Source organism: Aplidium turbinatum, chromosome 15 (genome assembly GCF_918807975.1).
Source record: "Aplidium turbinatum chromosome 15, kaAplTurb1.1, whole genome shotgun sequence".
Lineage (NCBI taxonomy): Eukaryota > Metazoa > Chordata > Ascidiacea > Aplousobranchia > Polyclinidae > Aplidium > Aplidium turbinatum.
This window is the reverse complement of record NC_137486.1, coordinates 14,557,079-14,571,608: the sequence shown is the minus strand read 5'-3', so window position 1 is coordinate 14,571,608 and position 14,530 is coordinate 14,557,079. Positions and strand designations below refer to the sequence as shown.

General features: G+C 38.8%; 1 protein-coding gene across 1 annotated transcript; it reads left to right on the top strand.

The window, feature by feature from the left end:
- The first annotated feature begins 7,405 nt into the window (after nt 1–7,405).
- On the top strand, nt 7,406–14,276 carry LOC145784141 (ubiquitin-conjugating enzyme E2 R2-like). Its single transcript, XM_082595898.1, has 5 exons — nt 7,406–7,609; nt 11,331–11,417; nt 11,923–12,020; nt 12,623–12,757; nt 13,221–14,276. The coding sequence occupies exons 1-5, from the start codon at nt 7,430–7,432 to the stop codon at nt 13,447–13,449; spliced, it is 729 nt and encodes a 242-aa protein (XP_082452024.1). The 5' UTR covers nt 7,406–7,429; the 3' UTR covers nt 13,450–14,276.
- The last annotated feature ends 254 nt before the right edge of the window (nt 14,277–14,530 follow it).

Below are 14,530 nucleotides of genomic sequence, written 5' to 3'. Positions count from 1 at the left end.
TTTGTAGATGCTTATCTCAGTTGATAGAAGAACAAAATTTTAATTTAACTTTAACCGAAAATTAACTTCACTCACACGTACAATGAAATCGCATGTTTTTGGGATAATACGAAAAATTGCACACTAAAACAGAAAAATTAACCAAAGTTACAATGTAATAACCTAACTAATGGAAGAACATCTCTGACGCCATTTCAATTTTTTTGTGCGCTTTATTCAAACTACATATTTGTAAGTATTAAAGTGTATTTGTGTTTATTCAAGCTTTTTTGTAAAAGTGTATGTTGCACAACAATAAAACATAATACAAATATTTCAAATGATAAGCTGTTGATGCACAAAGAGAATTGTTCTATGACGTGTATTTTCTATTTTGAGATGTGCACAAATTTCAAAACCGCGAAAGTTTCGTTCTGACAACAACAGGCTGGCCTTTTTGTCGTTTTACACAAAAAAATTATCCCTAAAAATTTTTGCTGAGCAACCAAATTTCAACTGTACGAAGGTGGCGCCCTTCCTTGGTATTAACTTCTTTGTTTTGTTATGTTAGAGACAAAGAACTGAACCATAGAAGATTGTTTAGGGATGTTGGTGAAGCTGAAGTTGTATAGAGAAATGAAAGTACATTAGTCAAACTGTGTATGATTTCAGGAAACTACAAAACAAGTTTGGAAAGGTTATATGCTTCATTTTGTGCAGTCCTGATTGACATTGCCACATTGCGATTGTAACCTTATTCAACATTTCATTATTTTCTCTAAGTGTTTTCAGTATAATTTTCATTGGTAGTATTTTTTTGTAAAATACGGTACTGCCACCGGGGCAGGGCCGGATTTAGCTGATGGGGGGCCCGGGGCACTTTTAGATCGGGGGGCCCCGTGCAAAAAAATTTTTTTGCGCCTACGGCGCGAAAAACCATCTCTACGTCTACAGTAGCATCAGTCCAGTACTGCACAGAATTTTGCAGAAACTTTAAAGGCCAAAAGGAAAAAAATCACATTTTTTTCCACATAGGGGGGCCCTTCAAAAGTCGGGGGGCCCGGGGCAACTGCCCCCTCTGCCCCCCCCTAAATCCGGGCCTGCACCGGGGTGGAAGCTGACTCGGTGACCTCATAAGGTTTTTCGCTTCCTTCCTCTCTCACATCTATGTAATGTACCAGTGTATTTGTCGTGATAATTTGAGAAAAAAATAAACCAGTGATTGATTGATTGACATGAACCATACACAGAGGTGGGCCACTTTTTTACCGGTAGCGAGCTACTAGTTTGCTGGCAGTAGCGACCCTACATTTTTGTTGGAGTAGCAGCTGCAGTGGTAGCGCTACTTTTTTAACAATGTGTGAAAAAAATCAAAGTACATACTGTAGAAATCATTCAACTATTACGGGAAACATCAAGTCATGTTAATATCAACAAGAGTGACACCACTCACAACTATGGAGGATGAATTTTGTGGTGTGTTGGTGCCATGGCATGAATTGTCAGTACCGAAAGAAAAGGCAATTGTGGAGCCATTGTTTCAGACAGAAGCAAATTGAGCTTTTCTAGTGCTGATTTAAAATGCTCTTCATTAGTGCGCCTCGATAGCTCAGTTCAGTGGCGTAGCCATGGGGGTTACAATCCACCCCCCTTTGGCACGCATGTCACTTCACGATATTGAGAATGATGCTTTCAGTTTTTTTATGCTTGAGAATGATGCTTTCAGTCTAAAACAAAGCTTGTCTAATTTTAAACGAAACTGCATTAAAAGAGCGAATTTTGCCAATACCAAACATCTCAGCCAGGAATCAGCAACAAGAAAACTTAGAGACTTAGCTTTATTTCCGAACAATGCCGAAGAAAACATGATCTTAACCTTTTGCTATGCCACCGGACAGCACCATTTTACAGGAATATTCATACCCACATTTTTGTTGAAAATGCTCTCAGAATGCACCAAATCCAAAGTAATTTTTCAAAATTTTCTGAGGTAGACCCCCTGCCGCTGGGTGTCGTCTTAGGCAAACACGCCGTCGGGCTTCGTCCGTCCGCCGTCAATCCCCCCTTCAAAATTCCTGGCTACGCTAATGGCTCAGTTGGTTAGGGATTCAATCTATTCCATCCCTTGAATACTTCATCTCCCAATTTCATCCCCTAAAAAGATTGAAAAAAAAAAAATAGAACAAAGCCGATGTCGCTGATCGCAATTTCTGTAAACATTTTAAATTTTTCTCTTGAATTAATGATTGACACAAAATAAGTGTGACTAACCCAAACCCTAACTTTTAGACCTAATTAACCCTAACTTTCTAATCCTAACTCTATCCCTAATCTTAATTCGATAACCCTAACCCAAAAGTGAGGTTTGGTTTATGAACTATTATTTCAAGATACTTCGCGTGCTCAACTGTTTTGACAACTCCACCCTGGCAACGGCAACTCCGATCAGCAACTTCGGCGCTTCTGTATTTTTTCTCTCAATCTTTTTAAAGTAAAATTTTGAAATGTTTACGGCAACTCCGATCAGCAACTGCAGCCGGTCCCACGAATTACCCATAAGTACCCATAAGCCCCATAAGTCGCGTCGAATTACCCATAAGTACCCATAAGTCGCGTCAAATTACCCATAAGCCCCATAAGTCGCGTCGAATTACCCATAAGCCCCATAAGTCGCGTCGAATTACCCATAAGCCCCATAAGTCGCGTCGAATTACCCATAAGCCCCATAAGTCGCGTCGAATTACCCATAAGCCCCATAAGTCGCGTCGAATTACCCATAAGCCCCATAAGTCGCGTCGAATTACCCATAAGCTCCATAAGTCGCGTCGAATTACCCACAAGCCCCATAAGTCGCGTCGGATTACCCATAAGCCCCATAAGTAGCATTGAATTACCTAGAAGTAACGTCAAATTACCCATAAGCTTGTAGAGTGTAGTCTATAGCCGTCTAGAAGACTAGTAGTCGGCTGCATAGCCGAGTGGTGAGGAGCACTGGCTGGGCGTTCCAAAATATAGTTCGACCTCTGGTTCGACACCGCTCAAGAGCAGGACACTTGAAGGCATGCCTAAAGGTGGACACAAAGATTGGCTTCGTTGCCTTCCCGTCCGCTTATGTGTAATCTGCAGTTTGCTGCAGCAGATGGAGTGTTCTGTCCGATAAAACACCTTAACATTGGACAATTTTCCCTATGAACCAGGTGACTGCAGCATAGCAATCGTTCTCGCACTCAGCCAGAGACTTCATTCTTGCTTTAAACTTGATAATTAAAGAAAAAAAGAATAATGGCAAGGGTGGGAATCAAACCCGTGTCACCAAATTCAATAGCCCTTTGGCTAAATCGCTAAACCACTCTGCCACGCAAGCGCTCGTGAAATCTTCGCTTAATTTGGTTTATATGGGTAATGTTTCGAGAACGCTCACAATATTATCAGTTTGGTTTGTTTTTATTTCTGACCATCACAACGAAAAAACAATATACGACAAACTTAGCACAGATCTATAAAAGGTAGAAGCGACAAAACGCGGACGTTATTACGTGCACGATACCAAAGCAGGACAATCAGTTTAACATGACACGGTCGCAACAGCAACCTGCAGATTACATATACGCTGACATGAGGCGTAAGTAATTCCACGTTGCTTATGGGTAATTCAACGCGACTTATGGGACATTTGGGTAATTCGACGCGACTTATGGAGCTTATGGGTAATTCGACGCCACTTATGGGGCTTATGGGTAATTCGACTCGCGTCGAATTACCCATAAGTCGCGTCGAATTACCCATAAGCAACGTGGAATTACTTAATACTTACGCCTTCATGTCAGCGTATATGTAACCTGCAGGTCGCTGTTGCGACTTGCGACCGTGTCATTTTAAACTGATTGTCCTGCTTTGGTATCATGCACGTTATAACGTCCACGTTTTGTCTATTCTACCTTTTATAGACCTCTGCTAAGTTTGTCGTATATTGTGTTTTCGTTGTGATGGTCAGAAATAAAAACAAACCAAACTGATAATATTGTGAGCGTTCTCGAAACATTACCCATATAAACCAAATTAAGCGAAGATTTCACGAGCGCTTGCGTGGCAGAGTGGTTTAGCGCTTTAGTCAAAGGGCTATTGAATTTGGTGACACGGGTTTGATTCCCACCCTTGCCATTATTCTTTTTTTTTTCTTTAATTATCAAGTTTAAAGCAAGAATTAAGTCTCTGGCTGAGTGCGAGAACGATTGCTATGCTGCAGTCACCTGGTTCATAGGGAAAATTGTCCAATGTTAAGGTGTTTTATCGGACAAAACACTCCATCTGCTGCAGCAAACTGCAGATTACACATAAGCGGACGGGAAGGCAACGAAGCCAATCTTCGTGTCCACCTTTAGGCATGCCTTCAAGTGTCCTGCTCTTGAGCGGTGTCGAACTATATTTTGGAACGCCCAGCCAATGCTCCTCACCACTCGGCTATGCAGCCGACTACTAGGCTTCTAGACGGCTATAGACTACACTCTACACTATACAGGCTTATGGGTAATTCGACGTTACTTCTAGGTAATTCAATGCTACTTATGGTGCCTATGGGTAATTCGACGCGACTTATGGGGCTTATGGGTAATTCGACGCGACTTATGGGGCTTATGGGTAATTCGACGCGACTTATGGGGCTTATGGGTAATTCGACGCGACTTATGGTGCTTATGGGTAATTCGACGCGACTTATGGGGCTTATGGGTAATTCGACGCGACTTATGGGGCTTATGGGTAATTCGACGCGACTTATGGGGCTTATGGGTAATTCGACGCGACTTATGATGCTTATGGGTACTTATGGGGCTTATGGGTAATTCGTGGGACCCACTGCAGCTTTGTTGTATTTTTTTTTTCTTGATCTTTTCAAAAGAAAATTTTTAAAAAGTTTGCGGCTACTCCAGTCAGCGACTTCGGCTCTGTTGTGTTTTTTTCTCAGTCTTTTTAGGGGATGAAATCGGGAGAAGAAGTGTTCAGGGGATGGAATAGGTTGCACACGTTGGTTAGCGCGTGACTTCGTGAACAAAGAAGCTTCAAGATCAAGCGGTGCTGGTTTGATTCTGGGGATGTGCACTTGAGCAACTGCTCTCTTGTTAAGGACTGCTCTCCATTCAGCGGCATCTAATCAATAGAATGATTCTCTGGCAAAACACTTTAACAATTGGAAATTTCACCCTGTCAATCTTGGTAACCGGGTCTGGGTCAGTGGTTCAAAGTCTTCACATGTCTTCAACTAGGTTATGTGAAACTGCCAGTATTAAGCTTTCAAAGAAGCTTTCCCAGTCCGTGGATAAAGATTCAATCAACCATTACAAGCAATTTCAAGATTGAGTTTTGCTTTTAGCAGCATGATTGTCGCTTACTTCACAAACTACTTGAAATTTTACTTGTGGTAACCACAGCGAACTCGCAGCATCAGGCTAAAACAGGTCGTTGAAATCTACATTGTGAAGCAATGATTGCGACACCCTCATTCCTTCTAGTTCTGTAAGTGTAGTGAAGAGACTTTTCCTTCCAGTGCTGTAGTAGAGAAGTGCAATGTTTGCTGTTCTATAGTGAGTAGTCAGGTAGTGCTGACGCTCACTCCTTCTCAACATACTTTTCTACATTATAAAAAAACATTATATAACCCTGAGCTAAAGTCGGCATTGCTCGGAAGTAGTCTTTTTGGCAAACTTGATTCAGATTTGATGTTGGGTGTTGTTTTCTTTCTTCCACCTGTGTTTTGTGCCACATTTAAAATCTGACATTATAATATGTTATCATGATGAGCACAAATGAAAATCTTGTTCTGGTATTGTATTCTATATTTTCTGAAGGAAGATTGTTTTTTATGCTTTATATGTGATGTGATAAAGTTTATTTTTTTAACTGTGTTTGTATTAAGATTTGCTCATGCTTATTTTCAACAAAACAATACGTTTTGAGCGCATGCTGTCACCTGTCATGCTTGGGGAATGTAACCTTTCCCTTCAGGGGCTACGGTTAGTTGGTTATGGATGGTGACTATAGTCTCTGCTCTTAGACAACTATTGATTGATGTGTAATTCTGTATGCCTGGGTTCAGTAGGTTTTAAGCTAAGTCACAGCATTATGTAAGGTTACGTCTTAGATAACGGCAGCTTAAAGCCTACCATACTCATATGCATAAATAACTTATTTCATTGATATGCATTTATATTCCATGAAGTTGACACCAATTGTATTATAATACTTGCTCTTTGGCTTATAAAACTTTTTCAGTCTATTGTCAAAGCATATTTAACACATTGTTTGTAGTAGTTAATCAAAAGGAGTGTATGGTCCCTCAAAAACAAAATGAAACTAAAAGACATTTGGCAAAACAAGTTAGAATTGTAGAAGAATCAAGTTTGTATTGGCTATCTACACTATATTGAGCATTCCTTAGTACATACAATGTCGGAATGGCCCGTTTTGGTGAGTCCGATTTGGTGAGTCAGATTCGCTCAAGGGTGGTAAAAGACAGAGCCCCTCGACCTTTAGATTGTCGAATAAGGTTCAAATGAAGAAGAAAAAGAAAAGATATTTTACCATTTTTCATCCACTAAAGTTGTTGCTGTTTTGCTTATTTATTTCGGAGTTGAATGTAGCAGTTTTATTAATTTTGAATAGGAGTGTCCAGCTGGCAAACTCTTAGATCATCAATTCATCATAGAAGCCCTTTTTTGTTTAAGCAGACGCCATGGTTAATTGTAACCTGTGAGTTTTTTTGTTTTTTTTTTGAGTCACTCAAGTGGATACATTTATCTTTTATAGTATACACATAAACTTCAACAAAAGTAAAAGATAACAAACCAAAAAGTCAAAAAATATATTATATATAATACATTAATAAAATGCTTTCATGATGTGTTTAACAAATAATTTACCGGTAAGATTATATGCAGTTTTGTGTTGCAAACATAGCATTACCGGTATTCCCTTTTTTCCAAGCAAAACCTAATCTCGAGAATTTCTGAAAAAGCATAGAAAACACAATCTTGGTTCGGAAAAGATAAAATGAACTACTAATGATGATTTGACTCTTGTAACAACATAATTATTGTGTGCGATACAGTGCAATTGAAAATGGTAACGTTTAAATAAGTTGTTGTGTGATTAAAGATTTGAAGACTTTTAAGTTTCATGATGAACTAATCCATCAATTTTTTATAATTAACAATAATTTCCTACCTAAAAACTAAGATTTACAATATGTATAATAAACACTTTTATAAGATTTTTAGAATATTCTAATTTTGACAGATATACCTACATTTTTATTTGTTTTATTGCAGTAAGAACCTTTCAGTAAGAATGTAATATTGCGTGAGTCAGGTTAGCCTTTAACAAATATTAGTACTGTTTACGTGACAAAATATATGTCAATACTGTAATATGTTGTTTTATTTTATTTACTAAAGGTATGGAAAGAACTATGACCAGTAGTAGTAGTAGTAAAATTTTGCAAAAAGAATTTGCAGAGTTGCAGCGTCATCCAGTTGAAGGGTTCAATATTGGGCTTGTTGATGATAGTGATATTTTTCAATGGAAAGTTGGTGTTTTTGGACCACCAGATACTCTTTATGCGGGTGGTTACTTTAGAGTGAGTTAAATACTGTTTTTATTTAAAAAAATTCACATGTTTTGTCATAAAAATAATCAACTATAATACATCTAATGAAAGTTAATCTAGTCAATAATACCAAACAATCTGCTTCAAAAACCTCTACAAATATGTGAAACTACCAGGAATAACTGTAGAACCCTGTGTTCTACGTAGCAAGCGATTTCACCTATTGAAATCTCTCGCCAAACCCGAACAGCTAAGATAAGACGATGCGGCTTTCTTAGGCAATTGGGTCGCTAATCTTCTCGTCTGCAGGTGCCAAGCGAAATGCTCTCAAGTGATTTCTATTAAAATATCCAACGTCTCCACTCAAATAGACAATGCACTTCCAATAGACAAATTCGAGACAAACAACGTATCAAATTATGATTAAAAAGAAATATAAAGAGATTTCGAATAGTTGTGGCAAACACCTACAACGAGCTTAAATCTGAAAGATAGTACAAATCTATTACTGTTTATATTCATGCCATAAATGAAGCTGCACTAAAAGTACGAATACATGCTATGCTCACATCAAGCTACTAAACTGGTCAAATAAATTGGACGAAGGATGGAAAGCGCTTTCGACTGGACAATTGTGCGCTTAGGAAGCAGTGGCCCATATCATACTAAATACATAGAAGTTACGTTGGACATCAAAACACAGACATCATAGCGAGAGAGAAAGAAAGTTGCTGTCCTATGACTCCACATGATTCAACGCCGCGGCGCCGCCACTCTGGCGACAAATGTAAACCTAAACATGACGTTGTCAGGACGAATATTTACGCAATATCTACTTAACATTAAAATCAGAGAGAAAGCATTACAACCGGCCCGAACCGACGATGTGTTTGTAACATACCGGCCCCAAAATGATGATGAGAATTCTCATTTTCTAATAACAAACACAAACATACACAGTTTGTACAAATACGCACATACACAAGTAAATTGCAACTTTGACCTCAAGAGTTGCCAGGAAAGTTCACATAATTATGATGTAACGTGGTGTCACGATTGCAGTTTGGAGTTAACACTTTACGCGCCTTCGGAAAGACACAATCTGCGAATGTCCCGCTGTAAAGTCGAATCTGCCGTGCGCACACGGGCTCGTCGAACGAAACCGTCCTTGTCAGGAAGTACCTCTTCAATAATGCCTTTGGGCCAAAGGCCACGTCTACAAGTGTTGTCGACCACAAGAACCAAGTCTCCTACCGACATATTTCTGACTGGTTGAAGCCATTTTCGCCGCCTTTGCAGCAAAGAGAGATATTCCTTCAACCACCTCTTCCAGAATTGGTCAGCCAGCAATTTTTCCTTTAGTCCAACCAACCTTTTCTCCGCCATAGAACGGTTGTATGGCAGCTTAACATCGGTTTTCCATGGTAAGCCTATAGAAAAGTGTCTCTCTTCCCTTTTAATGGTATCCTGCATGATGCTCAGTGCTTGTTTGTCTTCTGCAGAGTGAGTTGTGATGTCACTATACTGATCTTCTACAAATTCTTTTTCAAACATTCTTTGCTTTTGGACATGTAGATTCTCCGGTTGAGACGTTACAAAATTTACAAAACAACCTGTGTCACGATTCTGTCCACCAGGAAGCGACTCGCGACCAACCAGAGCCCAGCCAAGTCCAGTCTTCACTGCTCTTGGCTGATCTACTCCTTTTTTTCGGATTTTGTGAATATCATGCACTTCTTGCGCACCGGCCCCGATCAGCATATCCACTTCATCTCTATGAAACGATGGCATGGTTCTCTTGGGTGCATCAAAACCATCGCGAATGGTAGTTGCCACGAGATGCATGGCTTGCATCAAACAATTGTCCGTGTTCTGCCCGCGAGGTTGATACTCTGTCGCCGGCCCCGTGATCTCACACGGACTGTATTGTAACACCTGAGCAACTGGAGCATTCTGACTTGACTTTTCCAACGTTGGAGGTATGAAACCTTTAGCCAGAAGTTGCTCGCAATCTAGCGAAAACTGAGAAGGATGCGAAAACCCCGGGGGTGGTCTAGTAGATACTTCGCACTCAGCCGGGCTGATAGGCATCGACAGGTTGAGTGCACTACCATTATCCTTCAACTCAGCAAGGCGGATGGAAGGAGTTGGCTGAGGTTGTGGACGTTTTTCCAGTTCCGAGTTTCCATAAGAAACAGACTGAGTTGAGTCTGAATGGAAAACATCCTCAAAAACTGGGTCATCAGGTTGTTCTTCAACATTAATGGGGGAATTTGATCTCAGAGACTTCAGTTCCTCTTCGATCTTGCTTGTCTCAATCTCATACTCTAAGGCTTCTTTCTTGGCGGCAAGCCTTTGTTCTTCTTCTTCTATTGCTCGCAACGCTTTCTTTCTTTGCATGAGCAGTTCTAGAGCCTTTTTCTTCTGGAGAAGTTCGACCTCTTTGGCGGCTCTTCTGCTGCTGCTTGCATTGGACGAGCTCGATGATGTTCTGGGCATCATAAATTTTAAAGGAATATCACGACGTCTTATTCAAATAGAATGTGAACGAACTTGAGTCCTGCACTCACGTTGTTGAAATAATGTGATAGACTGTTGAAAACAATTCAACCTCTATTCGAAATAATGTAGAACCCTGTGTTCTACGTAGCAAGCGATTTCACCTATTGAAATCTCTCGCCAAACCCGAACAGCTAAGATAAGACGATGCGGCTTTCTTAGGCAATTGGGTCGCTAATCTTATCGTCTGCAGGTGCCAAGCGAAATGCTCTCAAGTGATTTCTATTAAAATATCCAACGTCTCCACTCAAATAGACAATGCACTTCCAATAGACAAATTCGAGACAAACAACGTATCAAATTATGATTAAAAAGAAATATAAAGAGATTTCGAATAGTTGTGGCAAACACCTACAACGAGCTTAAATCTGAAAGATAGTACAAATCTATTACTGTTTATATTCATGCCATAAATGAAGCTGCACTAAAAGTACGAATACATGCTATGCTCACATCAAGCTACTAAACTGGTCAAATAAATTGGACGAAGGATGGAAAGCGCTTTCGACTGGACAATTGTGCGCTTAGGAAGCAGTGGCCCATATCATACTAAATACATAGAAGTTACGTTGGACATCAAAACACAGACATCATAGCGAGAGAGAAAGAAAGTCGCTGTCCTATGACTCCACATGATTCAACGCCGCGGCGCCGCCACTCTGGCGACAAATGTAAACCTAAACATGACGTTGTCAGGACGAATATTTACGCAATATCTACTTAACATTAAAATCAGAGAGAAAGCATTACAACCGGCCCGAACCGACGATGTGTTTGTAACAATAACCCATCAAGGCTTTGTCAGTCCGAGAATAAAGATTCAAACCAACCAACACTAAACACAAATCCATCAAAACTGAGAGATATTATATTCAAATTATTCACTGACAAGCTGAGTAAACTACTAGGGACTGGGAACACACACTGAAGCTGCCACGGGGCTATCCTGGGTGATACCTACCTACCGTTTTTTTTTTGTGTCGTCATAATCATAGTTACATTTGTAAATGTTTTATTATTGATTGTACTTATAATTGTGATGTCTTTTTTATCCCTTTTACAGCCTACTTTCACTTCTGCAATTACTCTTGCAACTTACTATGTATTGCCGTTGGTTTTGTGAAAGATTATAACTGGATTGACAAAGCTAACCACTGCATTACAAATGACAACACTTCTTATTGTTTTTCAGGCAATAATAAAATTTTCTCATGAATACCCATACTCTCCTCCAAGTTTCCGATTCCTTACGAAAATGTTTCATAGCAATATCTATGAGGTAAATATGTTGTTTTGTGTTTTTTTTTCGGTATTTTTTTCCATTAACACTAAACAGTGTTGAACATTCAAAAAACCTTCTTACAACAGCAGTGATCTTTTTAACTGAGAGAATGATACCTAAATAATTATCTTTTGTATATCATACCGTGGTTGTTTACTTGTACAGAGTTTTCTGGCATGAAACAGGTTTTAAAAACATGGAAGATGAAGGGACTTTGTCCATGATGCAAATAATACTAAGTTTGTAAGACAGTACTGGTACATCTAAAAACATGCAAAGCTTTGTTATGAAGTCTCAATGTTCTTCATCATGTAAAAGTGGAAAGATGTTTTTTTCATTAATAGTAAAAGATAAGATATTATTTCTACTTAGTGCACACATCTTTTTAAACTGAATAGAATCCACTTCTAAACTTGTGGACAATGTGACATGCCGGTATCATTATATCAGTGTTTCCTTTCATGCGATACAAAACAAATTTATTTTATTTTTTGTTCTTCAGAATGGTGAGGTTTGCATTTCGATTCTTCACACTCCTGGTAATGATCCACAAAGTGGCGAATTGCCCTCAGAGAGGTGGAATCCAGCTCAGACCGTGCGGTTAGTGAAGTATAGAGGTGCATTGGATAGTTGTTTATAAAAGCCAGCAAATTGAAGTTACTGCCGGATAGGTTTAAAATCCCCGGATGCTGGAACTGGTTTGTTTTTGAAGTTCATTGATCTTGCTTTTCTTGAAGTTGAGGTGCATACAGAATTGGTCCAAAACGAATTGCAGGAAAATGCTGTTTAACTAGCAAGAACTTTGCATAATATTCAATAAAGGCAGTTAATGAACTTTCACCCTTAAAAACATTCAGCATCCAACTCGCCTGATGTCAGGCAGGTGTGCTATTTCGTTATCTTGACTTGGTATGTCATTTCATTACCAATGCTATGCCAAATCGTGGTCTTTTGAAAAGCACAATTTGGCTAACAGTAACACTGTTTTTTCGAAAAGGTATTTAAAAAACGTTGCATAAGCCATTGCAATGCAGTAACACCACTTTTCATGCATATAGTCACATAAGTTGCTTCAGTACATGTATGTTTACGATTTGAAACATCAAGATCGGATTATTTGACCTCCCAATTAAATTAAAAATTATTATTGTTTCTGTTACATCACCTTACTTAGTTGCTCAAACGGTTATAATCTTTTTTAGAACAGTATTACTGAGTGTAATTTCGCTTCTAAACGAACCAAATACTTTTTCCCCCGCCAATGTGGATGCCTCGGTGATGTATCGTCGGTGGAAAGAATCCAAAGGAGCTGACAAAGAATATGAAGAGATTATCAAGTAATGATTGTCTATTGCAAACTTTATTTCCAGTTTCGCACAATATTTATTTTGTGCGAGATCAAAATTTCAACTTTTATATATCTTGGAACTATTGCATATAAAAAAAAACTCATGCAACTTCCAAACCTGCATAAACTTTTCATTGTGAAATCTTAAATGCAAAATGTTAACGAGTTGCGTTTGAAGTAGGCAACCTTCATCGTTGTTAAATAGCGAGATGATTATACCAAAACAAGGTGATTTTTGAACACTTTTAAACAGTTTGGAAAACTTGACGGATGGACGCAGCACGACTTTATTGTAAGCTTATTTTGCTACAAGTTGTGTGGGATAACAGCAGCACTTTTGAAAGAGTAAACCATACTTCAACGGTGTGTAGTCTGAGATTTTATCTACAAAACTCGAATATTTTCACTTCGCGATGCCTTTTTTTAACTTCCACACACTAATTTTGTTAAAGAAAACAAGTCGATGATACGAAAAAAGATGCTGAGAAAGATGGCATTGTAGTTCCCACCACCGTCTCGGAGTACTGCATAAAAACTCGATTGCCAAGCAAAGACTCGAACGCTTCCAATGACATGTTTTGCGATGGTGATTTGTCGTTGGACGACTACGATTCCGAGGATGATGATTACGAAAACGAAGATTATAGTGACGATGATAGCGGAGCCCACGAAGAAGCTTGACCTTAATATATTTACTTGTACTTATTAATTTGCATATCAATTTTAAAGCCTAACTTAACTGTCTTTGGCTAAGTTAAGTTGGCATTCTAAATGTCTTTTTCCATTTGCTTTCAACTTTATTGAACTTTAGATTATTTACAATTAGCATTTTGATGTTTTTTAAGTACAAATTCTCTAAAGATTTTGACAACTTTGCTGCTAAATGACTTTTTGTAAAAGCCTTGTCATCTTGCATCGCTGGCCTAGTGCAACCACAAAGGTGTAGTCACAAGGGAAACATTGTGCTAACCCTTCGTAATGCAAAGCTGCCGGAGAACAGCGGTATCTTTTCCGCAAGATTCAGACTGCCCTTTGTTGTTCCACAGAAACTCTGTCGTTTTAAGATGCGCATGTTAACCCCAGCTGACCAAAAATTTGCGCTTTTACTTTGACACAAAAGCTGAATAGTGCGTTAGCTGAGCACATTTGAACTTCTCTCAAAATGATTGCTTTAAATGTTGTTGTCCAATTCCCTATTCGGGAATGCCTGTTCGTTGATATTTTGTGTTTTGCAAAATTGTTTTTCGTGGAATTCTTTGTTTTTTTCTTTATTCAAGTTGATGTTTTACATGTTTTAAAAAATGTACTGAAATTCATTTTCGTAAACTTATGTGCTGCAATGAGATCAGGATTTGTTGGGGAACGCGGAAAATAATTAGGAAGCTTTTGCAATTCCTCAAAATTCAAATTCGTTTTTTGTTTTAACTGTTCACGCAAGAATGGAGCTAATATTCTTTAATAGCAGCAATTTTACATGAATTTGACTTGTCATTAAATTTACAACGTTGTTTTGTCGAGCTGTGTTCATGTAAAACAATCAATACAAGTTGACAAATGTATTTATAAAAGAAACGACTCATTATTTCTAACTTCTGGTACCAACCCCAACAACCGAGAGCTCGGTGCAGGTCATGGGATGGAGGATGTATTTTTTCATCTTGAAGTTGTCTTTCATTCCTTCGTGGAAGTATTCCATGCACATTGTAACCCTTTTTGATTTTTCTTGGACACAAAATGGGCCGAGCAGCCCGGATCTACTAGC

What these genes read in the sequence shown, in the direction of transcription:
- LOC145784141 (XM_082595898.1), top strand. Translation starts at nt 7,430, where the DNA reads ATGGAAAGAACTATGACCAGTAGTAGTAGTAGTAAAATTTTGCAAAAA. An exon ending in TTCATAGCAATATCTATGAG is followed by an intron (nt 11,418 to 11,922) that starts GTAAATATGTTG and finishes TTTGTTCTTCAG; the next exon opens with AATGGTGAGGTTTGCATTTC. An exon ending in AATCCAGCTCAGACCGTGCG is followed by an intron (nt 12,021 to 12,622) that starts GTTAGTGAAGTA and finishes AATCTTTTTTAG; the next exon opens with AACAGTATTACTGAGTGTAA.